The sequence below is a fragment of the Dendropsophus ebraccatus genome, chromosome 7 (genome assembly GCF_027789765.1).
Source record: "Dendropsophus ebraccatus isolate aDenEbr1 chromosome 7, aDenEbr1.pat, whole genome shotgun sequence".
In the NCBI taxonomy this organism is placed as follows: domain Eukaryota; kingdom Metazoa; phylum Chordata; class Amphibia; order Anura; family Hylidae; genus Dendropsophus; species Dendropsophus ebraccatus.
Genome location: NC_091460.1, coordinates 32,808,483 through 32,827,978, shown reverse-complemented (window position 1 = coordinate 32,827,978; position 19,496 = coordinate 32,808,483). Strand labels below are relative to the sequence as shown.

Here is a 19,496-nt window from a genome sequence, read left to right as displayed (position 1 = left end):
AGGTAAGTTAAAAAAACAAAAAGAAAAAGTAAATAAAGTTGTCAATACCACATATAGCATCACTGTTGTGTTAAAACAGATTTAGTGGCATAGGTGATGCATTTTGTAAGGGATTCAGTATTGGATCTGAACGTAGATGCCGACTGACTGATCATCCGGATGTTTCCAAGCTTGTTTTCGGATCCCGGTCATCACTGATTATATTGCCAATGTTAAGAGTTGTATTCCTGCATAGGTCCCTGCCAGTATCAGCCCAACAAAGTGCGTGGAGCCATCAGAAGACATAATGGTCAAGATGAGAAAAGTCTGTTTTATTTCATTTACAAAAAGTCCGAAATATTTACATATATACATATATAATCATGACTGTCATCCATGCTGCCAGGACTGTCTTCTATACATCTTCAGGATCATGGCGCGGCCATGTTTGTTATTTTGGAGAGCTGTAAGGGAATAATAAAGATAATCAATTAACCGTACAATCAATCGATCAGGTCATGTGTCGTTTTCACTGGACCTTCTACATTGACCAGAAAAGGCTGGAACATGGCACACACAGGTGAATGAGGTTTGCGTCACGTGGTAGAAAATTTTTAAAAACAAAAAAAAATTGCAGTCTAAAAACTATGTGTTGATTGTTCATCTTCTGCCTCTTAATTATCCTTTACCATAAGGAAGTACAATTTATTTTGTGGCAAGTAAGTCTACATTCTGGTAACATCTGTGGGTTCAGGGCAGGTCCCTCCCATGTCAGGTATCAGAGACACAGCGAGTACCCGCCATCTATGTGGTTACTTTATTCTATATGCTGTCTGAGAAAAAAAGCTTCTAGGAAAGGATCCAGAACACTACAGCATGCAATAAACAATGTCAGTTTCCTTTATGATGAAGTTCATACCACTTTAATACCATCCCAGCACCAAAATAATAGCAATTAATGTCTATGCCAAAATGGTTCAATGAAGAAATAGGATTTGTCCTGCAAAAAACAAGCCCACATATGGCTTAACCCCTTAAGGACCGGGCTAATTTTCATTTTTGCGATTTTGTTTTTTCCTCCTTGTGCTTAAAAGGCCATAGAACTTGACACGCTGAATTTTTCCATAAAATATGCTGCGAAACCAGAAAAAAAATATATGCGCGGTGAAATAAAAAAAAAACTGCAATTACCCCGTGTGTCCTATGGAAAAACTGACATGTTATATATGTTCCTCAAGTCGTTACGATTACAACGATATAAAACATGTATAACTTTTCTTTAATCTGATGGCTTGTAAAAAATTCAAACCATTGTTAACAAATATATGTTCCTTAAAACCGCTCCATTCCCAGGCTTATATCGCTTTTATCCTTTGGTCTATGGGGCTGTGTGAGGTGTCATTTTTTGCGCCATGATGTGTTCTTTCTATCGGTACCTTGTTTGCGCATATGCGACTTTTTGATCGCTTTTTATTAACATTTTTCTGGATTTGATGCGACCAAAAATGCACAATTTTGCATTTTGGGATTTTTTTGCGCTTACGCCGTTTACCGTAAAAGATCATAAATGGGACAAATCAATAGATCGGGCGATTACGCACGTGGCGATAACAAACATGTTTGTTTATTTATTTATTTTTATTTATAAAATGGGAAAAGGGGGGTGATTCAAACTTTTATTGGGGGAGGAGATTTTTTAATTAATAAAAACACTTTATTTTATTTTTACTAACAGTAATAAGAAGCCCCCTGGGGGACTTCTATATACACAGCACTGATCCCCCTGGGGGACTTCTATATACACAGCACTGATCTCCCTTGAGATCAATGCTGCGTATATAATAGAGCAATGATCCATCAGATCGGTGCTCTATTATATTGGTCTGCTGCAGACCATCTAAATGGATTCCCAAGCCGAGATCAAGGTCATCGCAACGCTGAGCCCCGGCCGGCTCATTAGAACGGATCTCCGCGTTCGCATTGCGGGGGGGAGATCCCCCACTAGACACCAGGGACAGGGGGCACAGTTACTATTCAAATGCAGCTGTCAGCTTTGACAGCTGCATTTGAATAGTTAAGTAGCCGGCCGCGGTGGCTAATACCTGCGGTCCCTGGCTGCACATAGCAACCGGGGACCGCGGGCTGCAGAGAGGGCTCACGCCGGGAGCCCTATCTGTTTACCCTTAACAGCTGCATGACGGGTATACCTATCATGTGTCGTTAAGGGGTTAAAAAATATGAAAAAGTTATGAAGCTTGGAATGCAGAAATATAAAAAAAAATCCCATTAAATATACTATGCGGCCATATGCAGACGCTGTAAGAGACCATTCGTTCAGTGACCCGGCCGGATCACGGAATGGCCGGTCTCTGAAAAGATCATCCCAGCCGGTACTGCAGTACCGGCCGGATGATCTTTAGCCTCGCAGGGTTCTAATGTGGGCACATCCGTGCGCGCCCACATCAGAAGTATACATATATTTGGTATCTTTATATTCACACCAATCCACAGAATATAGTGTATTATTTATTCTGCTTGAAGAAGAGTAAAAATTTTAAATGCAAACAAAAAAATTATTTAATATATTTTTTTTCCACCCCATCCCCACCTAGAAAGTGTTAGCCCCTTCCTGACCCCTTGGATTTAGATTTTTGTCTTTTTTTTTTCTGTCTCCTTCTAGGACCCATAACTTTTATATTCAGTTTTTCTCAGGGTAAGTTGTTCTTTTTACTGGCACCCTTTATTTTACCATATAATGTATTACAAAGCTAGAAAAAATATTTGTAGGGAAAAAAAAATGACAATAATTTTTTACTGTGTTATCTGTATGGCAAAACTGACACATTTATTTTACGGCTCTGCGTGATACCAGTGATTTACCAAGAAAATATGTATTTTGCAAAAAGAACTAAGTAAAAATCTGCAATTTTTAAACTTTTTGGTATTTTTTCTTATGCCGTTGACCGTGCAGGATCAGGAATGTTAGAATTTATTAGTTTGGATAATCTCACACATGGTGATAACAAACATTTTTTATATTTAATTTTGGGGAAAAAAAAATAAAATAAAATAAAATAAAAAAAATAAAAATAAAATAAAATATATATATATATATATGTTTGCAGTTATGTTTGTATCCTATCTGTCATCATCATCTTCTTCTTCTCTATCTATCCATCTACTGTATAAGGTTATGTTCACAATACGTAAAATAATGGCCGTTGTTTTCACCGGTCGGACTTTTGCGACCAAAACTACGGCCGTAGAATTACGATCGTACGGGCTAGTCGTGAAACTACAGCCGTTGTTTAATTTTGATTCCTAGCATGTTTGTAAACGGGATGAAACAGGTCATTTACTTTAACCCTTAGAGGACCCGGCCAATTAAAATTTTTGCGTTTTCGTTTTTCCCTCCTTGTGCTTAAAAGGCCATAGCACTTGCATTTTTTCACCTAGAAACCCACATGAGCCCTTATTTTTTGCGCCACTAATTGTACTTTGCAATGACGGGCTGAATTTTTTCATAAAATACACTGCGAAACCAGAAAAAAATTCAAAGAGTGGTGAAATTGAAAAAAAATGCATTTTTTTATTAGTTTTTTTTTTTTCCGTTTTTACGCCGTTCGTCCTGGGGTAAAACTAACATGTTATATATGTTCGTAAAGTCATTACGATTACGACGATATATAACATGTATAACTTTCATTGTATCTGATGGCCTGTAAAAAATTCAAACCATTGTTAACAAATATACATTCCTAAAAATCGCTCCATTCCCAGGCTTATAGCGCTTTTATCCTTTGGTCTATGGGGCTGTGTGAGGTGTCATTTTTTGCGCCATGATGTGTTCTTTCTATCGGTACCTTGATTGTGCATATGCGACTTTTTGATCGCTTTTTATTACAATTTTTCTGATCAGGAATGTGATTAATTAATAGTTTATTTATTTATTTGTTTATTTTTATTTATAACATGGGAAAAGGGGGGTGATTCTGACTTTTATTAGGGGAGGGGGCTTTTTACTAATAACAACACTTTTTTTTTTAAAACTTTTACACTTATACTAGAAGCCCCCCTGAGGTTAGGGTTATTCCCCCTGGGGTTAGGGTTATTCCCCTTGGGGGACTTCTAGTATAAGTGCACTGATCTCTCATTGAGATCTATGCTGCATAGATATGCAGCACAGATCCATGAGATAGGCACATTGATTGCTTCCGCGCGGCCCCGCTATGAACGCGGTGAGGCGGCCCTGGACGTACGGGTACGTCCAGGGTCGCCTAAGGGTTAAACACTGCGCCCAGCCCTAGAAACCACTCAGAAATTTTTTCACATCAAAATCAAGTTTAATTCGGCAGATATAAGTTTTATGTTCGCGGCCGCATTGAAATCTACGGCCGTTGTTGCAGTATTACCGGCCGGAAATAATTGACATGTTCATTTTTCACGGAGCCGTATAAACAATGGCCGTAGTTGCATTGCATTGCAGTCATTATAGGGAACCTCGGCCGTTATTTTACGTAGTGTGAACATAGCCTAATTAAAGGTTTGCAAGCCGAATTGTAAACTTTTCTATATCTGAATATAGCCGAAACTACTAGAAAAATTGAATAAAAGTGGATTACCCCTTTAATATCTGGGTGTTCTCCCTAACCACAGAGAAACAGGCAGATCGTATCATGTATCTGATACTAGAGAGCAGATTATATCAGGTTGCCCATGTAACGCTGCAGGTTGTATACAAGCTGTTTGTTGTCGCTGTCGTGCCCTCTCATGTGGTTTGGTGCCCGGTTATCAGATCTAAGTCACAATGTGTTGTCACCACAAACAAATACAAACACACTTACTACTTTCTGAAGTACATGTATGTTCTTTTGTACACACCTGCAACACAGAACAACAATACAGGTGTTATTAAACAGACAAACATAATGGTGCAGGTATAGTAATGCTGCCTGTACACCAGTATAATAAGTCAATGCCAGTTATCTGTGCAACAGCGCCTCCTAGCTGTAAGGCCTAAGAACCACAAAGAATTGATTATTTTAGAAGACTCATGTACGACTAGTCACTGCACAGTGACACCCTTGAGTATATACATATTACATATCAATTTGTATGTATTGATCACAGAACTTATGTACATAGATACATGTACAAGTTTAGGGAATTGATGTTTAGCAAAGTCCATTTTCATGGATTATAAGGGACAGGCAGTAGTACGCATAACAAGGCTGTACTTCAGGGGCACATATAGGTCCATAATGGCATACGGGAACGGCACAATAAGTAATGGCCCATCTAGTAATACAGAATGGCGTCAAAGAAATTTTAAGCCATACAGGACGTAGTATCTAATTAAATAGTATATAAATGTTATATAGCATCTAGATCTAGAGCAGTAACGGGGTAATGTGTACACCGCTGGTGGTCAGCTGCAGTGACTGCATCACTAGAGGTCTGGGGCAGTGTAAGAGTTAATGCCAGCAGTAGGATCCCTGGTGGTTCAGGGGGAGCGTCTGTCCTGTGTGGCTGGGATCAGTGACTATATGTGGATTATACGGTATATTGATCCCATATAGATAGTGTTATCTAATCACACATAGCCATGAAGCTGTTGGGCCTAAGTGTAATATCTGCCGCTGGAGTTCTGAGAGTTCAGTCTGTGAGGGTCTTCCTAGCTTGTAAAGTGTATAGATGCATCTGATCAGTCATACATATATGTATATTCTATATGGATAGGGGGAGAGCGTACTTACGGTAGGTGTGAGAGGCCAGAAAGTATAGGCCTATCAGGAGCATAAGAGCCAGTCCTGCCAGAGGGGCCCAGATCACAGCGCTGCAGTTCACAACTAAACACAATGGAAAAGCATGTTAGCATTATATTATAATAGTCAGAAATAGTCACACAGATCCCATATTATGAAAGAGAAATATTCAGCTCCGACCTAGTCACTAGAAAACCTGAGGACATTACTCCTATTGAGTGTTGTGACTCCAAACACAGAAGCGGCTGCTGCTTCTACATTCGGGTTTTTGATATCGCAGAATAAGCTCAGAGGAATGAAGGTCACTGCTAACAGGGAACTAATGGGCTTTTACTTAACCTATGCTATCAGTGATCTGTGCAAGGGATAAAGCAGGGGACACACACACCACGTCCTCCCTGTGCCCCATAGTAAAATAATAAATAAATAATAATAATAATAATAATAATAATAAAAAAAAAATTACTATTTGTAAAATAAATATAGAATATTACTTTTTTTTTATTTATTTTTTTTAAACTACGGGGCACATGCTAGCAGGGAGGAAGGGAAAAATAAACACAAATTATATATATATATATATATATATATATATATATATATGTATACTAACACCTTTTTTTTAGGTGTTAGGTTCTCAGGCATTTCCCATGAGTGAAAAGGATGGCTTCCTATATATCAGGGAGTTATGTAAGCACTGGAGCTTTTGGGGCCATTTACACACCTTCCATTAATGTCAGATGTCTTCAACGACCATTCCCAGTCTTAAGGGGGCTCTCTATTTCATAGTACATCAAATAGACAATAATTACTCCTGATTTAAAATCAGTGGGGCGGAGTTTACATACAGACACAACCCTATAGACAGAGGCACCTTTATTGCAAGGTTGCACTGGAAAAGAGCGACAGTGCAAACGAGAGAGAACAGGATTGGACTATACCAAGGATTGGAAGTCATTTCACATGGTACCAGTATGCCATCTAATCGGCAGAAGTCCCCCAGCTACAAGAACTGGCTTTTTTTGGACTGGTTACAATGCTTTGTTGATAAGACCACCCCAACAACTAACTAAAGCCTGCAGAGCATTACTCCTAAAATACCCAGCGAATGGGAATAGCTGTCAGTCCCTGCTCGCTCTGCTACACTGTGCCGTGGCTGCAGCTCTACTAAAGTACATATATTGGCTGGAATAAACTTTAACTTCATTTACCTGGTCTAGAGGTCTTAGGAAATTTCAGTTTCTTGCATTTACATGGTGGCCTCTTAGTAGCTGGCTTTACGGTTGTAGGTAGAGAATCAACTGCACAATAAAATAATACGCACTTTACATATATTCACATAATATCTTATGATAGAATATTATAAAATAAATATTAGAATAATAGAATATTAGTAGTTATGATGTAGGGCGGGATGTACAGCGTGGGGATGGTCACACCACAGGAGACATGTCCGTACTTTCAGCAGTTGGTGTAATACACAGCTGATACCCTGCTGCAAAGGCCGGAATCGGAGATAACTTTATTCTTTTGCTGTTTATTATGATTGCTGGGACAGCAAAAAAGCTTGAGAGGATTGTCTATGCTGCTTCACTGGCAACCTTACAAAGTGGTGCTGGGTGCAAATTTGTTTAAATGTCGGACAAGGGTCCAAAAAAAACCCAACTCATGTCTACTAAGCCAAAACCAAAAGCAAAAACACCCAGAATATCCCAAAAAAGTAAAGGGGGCAGTGGACCATCAGTCTTGAGTCTCAAAACACCGGAATAGCCAGATGTCCCATTGCTAAGGGTTGTCTGGTGATCTCCCCACTGGGAGGCCCCCCTTAGCAACGGGTTTCCCTTCCAGGAGGGATATCTGGCTATTCCCATGTTTTGAGGCTCGTGACTTTACGAACCCTTTTTTTTGCATATTCTATTTTTTTAGGGTGCAATGTATTAATGGAGACTCTTGAATGAGTACTCTATTGATTTTTTTGGCTGATGACCATGAGCACAGTAATTGAATTGTTTTGCTGATCTACTATTCATCGGCCCCGTTAGCCAGAATCCTGCTCCACAGTGACGAGGGGCAAATACCCCGAAACAGCTGTCTGTGGATGGGTGCCTGGCTTTGGAATTTCCTTGTTAGACTTTGATTGCAAAAGAGAGGAACTTTAGGGGCTACATATCAGGGTGGTTTGGTGATCTCCCCACTGGGAGGCACCCCTTAGCAATGAGTTTCCTTTCCTGGAGGGATATCTGGCTATTCCCATGTTTTGAGACTTGTGACTGAGGCTCAGCTGACCCTTTTTTTTTACATATTCTAAAGGGCAATGCATTAATGTAGACTCTTGAATGAGTACTCCATTTTTTTGCTAATCTCCATGAGTTCAGTGATTGTCGTGTTTTTCTAGCAAAAAACCCCCCAAAACATTATATGATCTAAAAATCAGGCACCTCTGTCTTCTCTGTTTTCTGGGCTATGGAGCAATAAAATTGGTAGTGGAAATATCAGTGATCTAAAAAGGCCCATAGAGCCAGACATACACCATAGATGTCTCACTTACCTACAGTAAGTTTTGTCCCTTCTCCAAAGATGTACTTCAGCGATGTTCCTGCCATACAGTAGTAGTCCCCGCCATCGGAATAATTCAGGTTGGTTATGCTTAAGGTAAAACTAAGGTCGTAGGGCTTTCTTCCCAATGCAAATTTATTCTCATCAATGTTGGTGCCGTAGGAAGGTTTTCCCAATGAACTTCTTGCACCTACAATAAACTCCATGTCTCCACTCTTCTTGGTCTTTCGATACCAGTATACTTCTAGATTCTCCATGGATTGTCCCTTGACCGAACAAGAAATGTCTATCTTTTGACCAACTAATTGGTATGTAGACGTAGGCCCCTGGTTCAAGATTGCATTGTCAGACAATGAATTAAGTCCTGCAAGAAGAAAGAAGACAAGAGCATGAAGGAGAGGCCCAAAGTGGTGGTCCGCATATAGATAACTATACGGGCATATACAAGACACCAGCATTTGTTGATGCTACCTACCTATTTATCTACAGGTGGCACTGACAAGACCTTATCATCTAAGATAGGGGTATATAAGCAGCCAACACCATTCTTGTTCCAGCTTTTCTATCCAAAACCATGGCCGCCCATTTTTAGTAAGTTGAAGCCAAAGAGAATTCGTTTAAAAGACAAAGCCTTTAAGACTTATAAACCATCCAGTCCATTTGTCAAGGGTATTAAAGTCAATTTTAAAAAATAATGTTAATACCTTGACTGATCATGAGAATGAGCTGGGAGAAGTGCACGCTTAGGACGTTCTCTCCCAACTCTGTGTTATCTGATTATCTATCTATCTGATATATATCTATCACGCTTTTATTGCAATTTTCTAATGTTTTAGGCCACGTTCACTCAACGTCATCTTTAAAGAACATCCGTTGTTTAATGACAGCGGCTGATTACACTACAGCCTATGGAACCACGCCTGTAGTGTATACACACTGTATACACTACGGCCCGGATTCCATGCGGCTGCACAGAAAACTGACTGCGGCCACTCAAAGTAGATTGTGCACACAATGTAAAGTATGGCTCCGGCCGTACTTTACATTGCGTGCTATGGCTAATTGGAGTGCGGGCACATCAGACTGTGCCCGCATTCCAATTCAAATAAAGTGATCGGCCGGGTATCAGCCGGGTGAACATCTCAGACAGTCGCCGTTCTGTGACAACAGCCGCTGTTTGTGCCGTGTATGAACATGGCCTTAAAGTGCTTTATCACAAAAAGAAAAAGGAAAAAAAAAAAACATAAAATGGACTTTAATTTTTTTTTTTTTTATGAAAACCAAGATCGAGAAAAACATTCTAGGCCCATTTATTTAACACTTCATAAGGCCCGCTCACTAGTGTAATGCATGGCTGATTATCAGGTAAAACAGAGTTTGTAGTGTTCCCGACAATCAGCCCCTGTAAAACTGACAGTGATCAACTAATGAATGAGATAATGACTGTCTGTTTTGTGCAGCCAATTCAATTATTGTTATCGGGGGAAATTGCCCCATGTAAGCGGGGGACGTTGGGGTGATAAACGAATATTCTAACCACTTAAAGGCTCTGCAAAGAGTGCCGATCACAGGGTTTGGTGCTCATCATTTGGATCCTGTTGGCCTGTGTTAAAAGGCATTAAAGGAGACCTGTCACCCCCCGTGCCAGGGTGACAGGCTCCCAAACCCCCTTAAGAGCCCCCTATACTCACCTGATCCCGCCGGGTCCCGCTTCCTGAGCCGGTCGGGTCACAGAGATATTAGCGCCCGAAGCCAGACGTGCGCGCTGACAGCAGAGTCCGACGCTCATAGAGAATGAATGGGGAGTCCGATGCTCCGTCATTCTCTATGGGCATCGGATTCTCCTGTGAGCGCGCGCGCCGGGCTTCGGGCGCTGATATCTCTGTGACCCGACCGAAACAGGAAGTGGGACCCGGCGGGATCAGGTGAGTATAGGGGGCTCTAACGGGGAGTCGGGAGCCTGTCACCCCGGCACGGGGGGGTGACAGGTCCTCTTTAAATGTTAACATACAAATCTAATACAAATAGATGTTACCAAAAGCTTAGGTAGTACCATTAGATTAAAATCACAAAAAAACAGCCCAATCGCTGGTCTAGATCTGAAAGGCAATGTTCACAATAAAACAAAAGCTTAGGTAGTACTATTATACTATTAGATAATAGGAAAAAACAAAAACCAGCCCAATCGCTGGTCTAGAGACTCGATCTTATAGGCTATGTTCACACATAAAAGCAAAAAAAAACAAAACAAAACAAATAAATGCAAAATACGACAGCAAAATCTGTATAAAACACGGCTGTATTTTGAATCTAATGTGCTACATTTTAGTCTATGGAAAAACAGCCATCTGTGCACAATTGTAAAAAAGATACATATATATATATATATATTTCTTTCTACAATGTGGGAAACATATTGTGTAAAGCCACCAACAAAAAGGCTGGAGAAAAATTGACTGAACCTCCTAAATGATAGAAAAATATCCAAATTTTATTGAATCACATATATGCGAGGGACATCGCATATATGTGATTCAATAAAATTTTGATATTTTTCTATCATTTAGGAGGTGCAGTCAATTTTCTCCAGCCTTTTTGTTGGTGGCTTTACATTGTGAGTTTAGGTTGTGAAGACTAGCACTCTTTCTGTATTTTTTGTGGTGCCAGCCCTTTTTTGTATACTTGGAAACATATCACTGATCTCAGGGAGACCAGCCAAAGATATGGTCAGCTGCTGGCTAAGGCGCTCAATGAAGTGAAATCCTAGGTGCATTGCTCCCTGGGAAACATGAATATGCAAAAAAAGAGCCAGTGGAGCCTCACTTAAGAGTCTCAAAACACAGGACTAGCCAGATATCCCTCCGGGAAGAACCCAGCCAAGGGGCGGCTCCTGTAGGGAAAACACCATATTAAGTGGCCCTATAAGTCAATGTAATGACAAGGGAAAAACCAAGGCCAGGTATCCATTCACATACAGCTGTTTTGGGGTGTTGCCCCTCATCAGTGTGGAACAGGATTCTGGCTAGGTGGGAGCAATGCCTAGTAAAGCCATAAGAGAAACAGATTGCTGATCTCAGGAAGATCAGCCAAAGATAACAATGCTGACATTTTTCCATTGATTTTATATCACATTATTAGATTCAAAATTTGATGTTTAATGCTTATTTTACTGTGTGAGAACATAGCTTAATAGTGATCTCTGATATATAGGACCTGTAAAGGGGGCCTCCATTACTATTATATAGTCAGTTGGTAAGAGGTAACACAATGTAAATGACACAAGCCTCGGTTACTGTTACAGAAAGTGAGAGCTCGGTACTCGGTGTTAGTCATCGCCACAGGGAGATCTGTTTTCCCTCCAACTCCCACATGGATGGAAGCCCCAGGTTTTGCTGCACACACGTCACATAATGTGATTCATGGTGAATAATAGAGAGGGTTCCCTGTAAGACTCCGGCGGTGTGTTACCTGTTCTCTCATGTTGCAGTTTATAGACATGTCAAAGGGTTGTAGACCCAGAAAAAGTGCTCCTCTCCCCTTCCTTGTCGCACATAACTGTGACGATCCCATAGACTTCGGTCTCTATTACACTGTGTAATGAATAATTGAATTGTTGTTGGAATTTGTTGGCTAATCAAATGGTTTTACTCTGTAAAAAGATCCACGTTTGGCAGCTGCACATTGTCCTGTATAGTAGGGCATCTGCGGCCAATGAATGACAGTAAATGACCCCATGAACGATCAGCAATCAATGGTGCGGGCGTGACTGTCCGATATTGAGCCAGGTAATAGGCTCAGAAAATAAGCGCTGATCTTGGGGATCGGCACTCATATTGGGCAGGTAGGGCTGTGTAATACAGAGCCTTAACTTTGGGAGCCTCGGTGACACATCGTATAACACTGTCCATTGCATAGCAACAGATGTGGTTTACTGCTGGCTGCGGAGCAGCGTTCGCACGTTTCTGCAGCTGATACTGCTGTATGGGCTGCAGGAACATTATTTTTGGATTGTGAGCACCGTTGCGTGTGCCCTCAAATCAATTAACCATTCTCTACAATGTAAAGTACAGCCACCGGCCGCACTTTACATTGTATAAACAGCTATTGTTTCCAGAAGTGTCCAGAAATAAAAAGGCATGTTAATTGCTTTAACGCCCGTTCTAAAGAATTGAGTCAAGTGAATATATGGTCCACTTAAGAGCTAATTGTGAAATATTACGCATGGCAGCATGGACAAGCACTTGGCAGATGAAATGTAATGTTCCATTTGAAGGATCTGCTTCAGATCATGTGCATTACATCAGTCTATATTGCTGGGGATTTGAAAATTGTTGTTTTTTTTAACACAGAAAACCAATCAATGTTATATTCCCAAATGAAATCATGCCGCCATGATAGTGTTACCACATATATAACTGGGAAAGTGAAACACAGGGATCTGGGCACCAGAGCTCAATGTCAGACAGTAGCTCGAAAAGCATGTTTAGGATGTATAAAAATATATAGTAAGAGAAGCCTATGATGCCAACAAGTTATTGTCCCCTTGTAAGACAAGATATAGAAATTAGTTTTGGGCTCTACAGTATGAAAGTGTATAGTGGAGCTGGCGAAGGTCCAAAGGCGGGCGACTAGAATTTAAAGTAACACATATAGGAATTCTCTCTTTCAATGGGAGAGACATTACTATGTTCTCGCTATGGATTAGCACAAAATAACGGCCATCTATTGATAATGATCATGAAGATTATCCGTGGCCGTCATCATGAACAGATGGCCATTATTCTGCGCCAAAATCCTGTTGGGGTAACATAGCCTCGGGGTTATCTTATTAATAAGAATGAAGTCAATAGAAAGAATTAGCACAAAGGACCAAGGAACAAAGGCAATTCAAAAATCTATACAGGGAAGGGTTCTTTGCAGTTGGTGTAGTCTAGTTATACAAAGTCTTACCCTAAAGCCCCTATTCCACGGGTCGTTTAAAGGAGCAATATCGTTCGTATTCGGCCGATATCGGCCGCTACGAACGATATTCGTCCCGTAGAATAGAGTGCAACGATCAGCCGACATCGTTCATGTCGGCTGATCGTTGCAGTCGCTTGTTTTTCAACATGTTGAAAAACAAGCGACTGATATAGCAGCGATCTGTTGCCGTCGCTCCGTTGAATAGGAGCATCGGCAGCAGATGCTGCTATATCCTATGGGCTGCCCGGACGATCAGCGATCCTCCGAGCAGCCCCTCCCGCACTCACCCGCTCGCTGCAGCCGCGCTGAATAGCAGCGGCAGCGAGCGGGGAACGAGGAGCAAACGAGCGCTAATAGCGCTCGTTTGCTCCTCCAAACGACTCGTGGAATAGGGGCATAAAGCAGAGTACTGTAATTTGTTGGCAGATCCTGCTGATTATTTACACAATCTGTCTCGGGCCTGACTATGGCTAAGTTCACAATTTTCAATAAATAACAACTGTTGCAAGATTGGCCACTATTTTTGAAAATTAAAATAACATTGTGTCCTATGGCAACCATGCGGCTACATAGAAAACTGAAATGTCAGTTTTGTGCGGCCGCTATTCATTGAGTAGTGGCTGCATAAAACGGACAGTGCAGACAATGTAAAGTGTGGCTCTGGCTGCACTTTACATTGTTTACTATGGGGATTTGTAATGCGGGTACACCCGAATGCACCCTCATTCCAAATCAAAAGAAGTGCCGGCAGGCGTGAACTTCACAGACAGTGGCCGTTCTGTGACATGGCCATGTCACAGAATGTCTGCTGTCATACACTGTGTGAGCCCGGCCTAAACATGTACTGGATAGGTTGGAGATAAGAGATAACTATTACCAGATGAGTCCGCTGTGCATCTCCTGAGTTGTACGGCAATAACATGGAAACACAACTAAGGAATCAGGACCAAAGGTCTCTATATCATTGAATTATAAATCATTCAAATCTGGATTGGTTGACTGCCTAATGTGTATGGTGGCCTCCTGACTCTTCGGTGACAGAAGACATTGGGGGCCACATTTTTGGTTCTCATGCAAATAAACCACTGAAAGAGTCTGCTAGAAGTTACCCCTCCTCTCTCCTTTATGGACATATGAACGTTATAAGGACATACACATACAAAGGACATACACATACATGTGTATGGGGAGACTGGGAGAGATGGTTGTTGGCCAAACATTCAGCCAAATGATCACCAGTTATTTCTATAGCAAACATTAAAGTGAAGCTTCCCCATTAAACATCTGGTATGTCATTGAGACATAGGTGCATAATATCAGTCCTATTGCTGTAAATGGGAGATACTGGTTCCAACATAACAGGTATATTCCTGCTGATGTTTCCTATAGTCATTCACAGCTGTGGGGTATATCGATGACGTATGCCACCATCGAGATTTACCGTAAATCTGCTCATATATGCAGGGAAATTTCGCAGCGTATGCATTGGGCCTTAAATTGAACTTAAAAAATAAACAAATAAAAACTACACAATGATGATATAATATATAAAAAAAGAAAAATAATAAAAAATTTTGTCCGTTATTTGGATTGTATGAATGTAATCAGGTGGTTGGCGGTGGACAAAGAAGTGGCTGTGTTACTATTATATGTGTCTTGGCAAAAAGCATACGGGCATACATGGCAACTAGGTTGAAAATGTTATGATACTTGCCTTGTGACTCGCACTTCCCGCTGGGTATAGACTGGAGGTGCTGTGTACTTTACAAAAAGATTTCCCAATTTTTTATCAACCTTTGCTGAGGCTACACGGAGACTCTTTATAGCCTACCTATGACTCTTCATCATCATCTGTAGGGATGTAAATACTCTCAGTTACACAGCGAGTCAGCATGCTCCATTGGACCACAGATATCACTCAATGGCTAAAATTGAAAATCAGCACTATAAAAATTCTCCACGTAGCCCCAGATTCATGGACCTACATTTATTTTATAAGACATGAATCCCATTTGATTTCATTCCAAGTAAAAGTTGTTTCAGGATGGAACTGACCTTTACAACTAGTAGGTGAATAGCATCAAGGTCCCAAATTTCCAGGACCACAACAAGAGCAATAAGAGATGTAACTATTATTATAGATGAATTCTATACAGAATCCAAAGACACTGGATGCTGTTCCTCTAAATAGTAAAAATAATCAAAAACAGTCCGGACCAGCCCTTGGGGCTTCCGTAAAATGAGGTAGAGGATGATCAATGACTTTGGAGAACAAGGACATCTGGCAGTTGTATCCATTTTCTACATTGATAACCTATATATTATACCCCTGGCTGTCCTGGTGTCCTACTTCTCATCACAGCTGTTGCTTTGCACCTTTCTTACGTGTTTAAACTTTTGCTAGAAAGAAACTTCTGACCCACATTCATAGTCATCTGTCTACACGAAGGGCATCTGCTCTATCATTTACTAAAGGATGCTTTACTATTGAGCTCTTATATTGTATTACATCATTATCCATTCTTTATGGATCTACATAAGCTGCTCTGGACCCATACAGATTCTCTATCTGCCTCCGAACATTATTTCTTAATAATTCTTACAGATTCTTAAATTTTTTTTAGTTGATTCCATTAGATGTCACATATTTAACTCTACAAGTATTGCTTCTGGAGTAGAGTATGGCGGGACAAATAATGCCTCCTTGGGACCCGTAGGGATTCTGGGTACAGCCGAGCGAAGCTCTTACAGTATACTTGACCCTAGAGGCTGTATTCACACATGCAGTTTTTTTTGTCTAGCTAAGGATATTAGTAAAAAGGATATCTGTTAGTCAACACAGACATATAAATAGCGGTATTAGGCTATGTTGCCACTATGAAACAGGCCAGCATTTATCGGGAAAAGGCGGCTGCCTATCGATAATGACCAACCCAAATAACTGTCATGATCATTATTTGCGTTTGCGTCCGTCATAATTAATAGACAGCCGCCTTTTCCCGATAAATTTCCGTCATGAGAACATAGCCCTCAGCCCAATCAGTCGAGCCCAGTCACCTTTTCTACTGGGTTCTCCTCCTACCATACCTGCTCCTATTTTGACAATAAAATGCTATGTAGTTAGCACATCTGAAATGAAATACAGACTTTTTATTGACCCTAGGTTTCATGAATGTCCATGTGGCGCATGACTATAAAATATTTTGCCAAGCTTGATGTACAGTACTTAGACATTTCCAATGCGTCTTTGCTTTCCTTGTCACTGACATGTTTATGAGGCCTCTTGTACACTGCAAGGTCATGTGCAACAGCCCGTACAGCGACAAGCTGCGTCCTGTAGAGTTGTACAATGGAGGCATAGGCACCCCATGTGTTGCCATAAAGTGCTACCAGAGAGAATAACCCAATAAAATGGCATGCATTGGACATGTTACATATGACTTAAGTATAAAATAAAAGCCTTATGGAGAATTCCTGGTGGGGTCAATAAAACAGATGATAACCAACACATGTATTATATGGCTGTGTGCGTAATCCTATAAAGTGAACAAATATTCCATTTTCTAGTTTTCATTACTAGTACCAAAAGTTTGCAGTGAGTTGAATTTTTTTTTCCTATGAACAATTTTTGGATCATTTCAAAAATCAAAATGGACCTATGTTGTACAATATAATATAATAAGGCAACAATTTTACTGTATGCAAACTATAGCCATTTTAGATCACATTGGTACAAAAGTTCCTCATGGTCAGTGGTATTGACCGGGTCAGAAAAATAATTCTCACTGAGTTATCATAGCTGCTTCCTTAGGCTATGTTCACACTGTGTAAAAAAAAAAAAAAGCTAAAAAGCCGTGCGCTTTTTCTTTTTTTAAAGACGTCTTTTTGCCGTGATTTCATTGACCTTAGTGGAATGACGGCCGACTAATCCACACAGTGTATTAAACAACGGACGTTATTTGCGCGGACATCAAAATAATGATCATGACAATTATTTGTGGATGTCTTTTGCAACTAACAGACATTATTTTTTTAGTTGTTCACAGTTTTTCTTTTTTCATCTTCTTTACTATTAAATTCAATGGACTTTTCAACTAAGGACACACCCAAAGGCCAATTTGTCCACCTGAACTAGAAAAATGTACCCACAGCTGTCAGTGTAATGACAGGGACCAAAACGCAAAATGACGGAAAGAAAAAAAAGTCATGTGAACATAGCCTTAATTTGTCGAGCTCCTACCATGTCTTTGTAGCAAAAAAAAAGTTAAAATAAAAACTTACAAATAAAAAATAAATGAAAGAGTATCCTTCCTTCCCTGTCTACACTAACCCTGTTGCAGCATCTGAATCTCTAGCTACCAATCATTCAATCATTCTAATCAAATACCATGTGGAGACATAAAGTTTTAAGATGTAGAGTACTTTATTATTCTTTCCCTTTTTTTTAAGTATGTAAAATGTATTTTTTTTTTTTTTATACATTTTCAGTTTACTATTAGAAAATAGCAGAAAACACGTAATGACAATATGTATACATATATATATATATATATATATATATATATAAAAATATATATATGTATTTGTGTTTAATTAAAAAATAAACTTTACATTGTTTTATTAGCTATCGCTACTGTTTATAAGGGCCATGAGATGACAAACACTGTTCTGAGGGGGTTTTGTTTTGACTCTCAAAACGAGAGTTGCCCATTTATGTTAGGAAAGGCCTAGTGTGGGCGGCCACAGCCTTTAGTAGTAAAAACAATGATATAATGTGCAATTTTTTTGCATAAAGATTCTTCAAGAATCTATAAAATTTTATAACTACTAACGTGAAACCCAAAAACAAATGTTCTCCTCCTTCCCAGATGAAGACGTAACTAATAAACACCTGCACAGTTTTATTTCTCTTTCATTTTAGCAACAGTCGTTTAAAGCAAGATCGAATTTTCAAACTTTTTTTTTTTTTATTTCTTTATCATTACCGGATTTAGTTTTGAAATGTTCTGTACCATTCTGTTTTTTTTTTTTTTTGTGAAAAGAAAATTTTTATAGAAATTCTATCCATCTTTCAGGGAGTAATATTAGATTTACAATAAGAATTCTTTCCTTTACATTGTCAGGAAACAATAAATTGCCCGGTAATCATTTGGATGCCATGTGGGAAATGGTTCTAATTGTCTTCTCTGATAGATGGGTTCTGTATGTGTTTTTTTATTGTTACGATCATTCCCGTCACTTTGCATACTTATTATTTTAATACACATGGCAACATAATTCAGTATGATGACAATACTCAATACTCAATGTCAATGAACCATCAAAATCATCATCTCCATTCACCATTACAAGACAAAGGCCTAAAGGTATGGCAGAGACAGTGACAGTGTCATTTTGGTTATAGAAAATTTATATGTGTATATAAAGTATGTCAAAAAGACCGGGTCGATCATCTGATCGATCAAACTAGCCTTTTTGTTTTGGACTACTATATAGGTAATAGAAAGTGAAACCTCAGTGAAGACCACTGAAAATCACCAATGAGCAATATAGGCAGAATATGGAGACTTTAAAATTTTGTCATAAAAAATCAGATATGGATGGGTGGTGACATGAGGCATAGACAGATATATAGATATTGGATAGATATGAGGGAGACAGCTATTAGATGCTCATTGAAAGGTCACCATAGCTATCTAGTTCTTGGCAATGCCATATAAATCCCCATAGATCTTGTCAGCCAAGGCCTGAATGATGTTCACCATGACCCCTTTAAGAAACCAAAGGATAATTCTAATCATACGGATATATATATATATATATATTTATATATATATATATATATATATATATATATATATATATATATGTAATGTTAAATCACACAAAGAATAATTAGATGGAGGAAATTATCGATATCGACATCAGAATCCACTCTTTATGGCCCAGCTATATCAGATGTCCACGTTATTATATTATAACTTGTATATTGGATATTCATATATGTAGAATTAGTTTTAATCAAACGTTCCATGAGTCAGTAGAGTACAGAAGATGCCGCTTGTCTGCCACTTATGTCCCAGATTTCTTATCCTCTCATCTTCCCCAGTCACCTACTTACCTGTGACACAGAAACCCATCAGAAGGAAGCATTGTGAGATGCGGGACGCCCTCAGTCCAAGCTGCTTCATCTTTGCAGAACACTTGGGTGTAAGATGCTTGCAGCTGGTTGTG

At 39.6% G+C, this 19,496-nt stretch overlaps 1 protein-coding gene across 2 annotated transcripts; it reads right to left on the bottom strand.

Annotated features, from left to right (window-relative positions):
* Window positions 1-314: 314 nt before the first annotated feature.
* CD8B (CD8 subunit beta) lies at window positions 315-19,454 on the bottom strand. 2 transcript variants are annotated; one of them, XM_069976370.1, is made up of 6 exons: window positions 19,384-19,454; window positions 8,293-8,664; window positions 6,956-7,045; window positions 5,736-5,828; window positions 4,824-4,860; window positions 315-443 (listed from the first exon to the last, which is right to left on the bottom strand). In XM_069976370.1, the coding sequence occupies exons 1-6, from the start codon at window positions 19,451-19,453 to the stop codon at window positions 431-433; spliced, it is 675 nt and encodes a 224-aa protein (XP_069832471.1). In that variant the 5' UTR covers window position 19,454; the 3' UTR covers window positions 315-430. The 2 variants fall into 2 exon arrangements, with proteins under 2 accessions (XP_069832471.1, XP_069832472.1); XM_069976371.1 differs by lacking the exon at window positions 19,384-19,454 and adding an exon at window positions 8,776-8,836.
* Window positions 19,455-19,496: the final 42 nt, after the last annotated feature.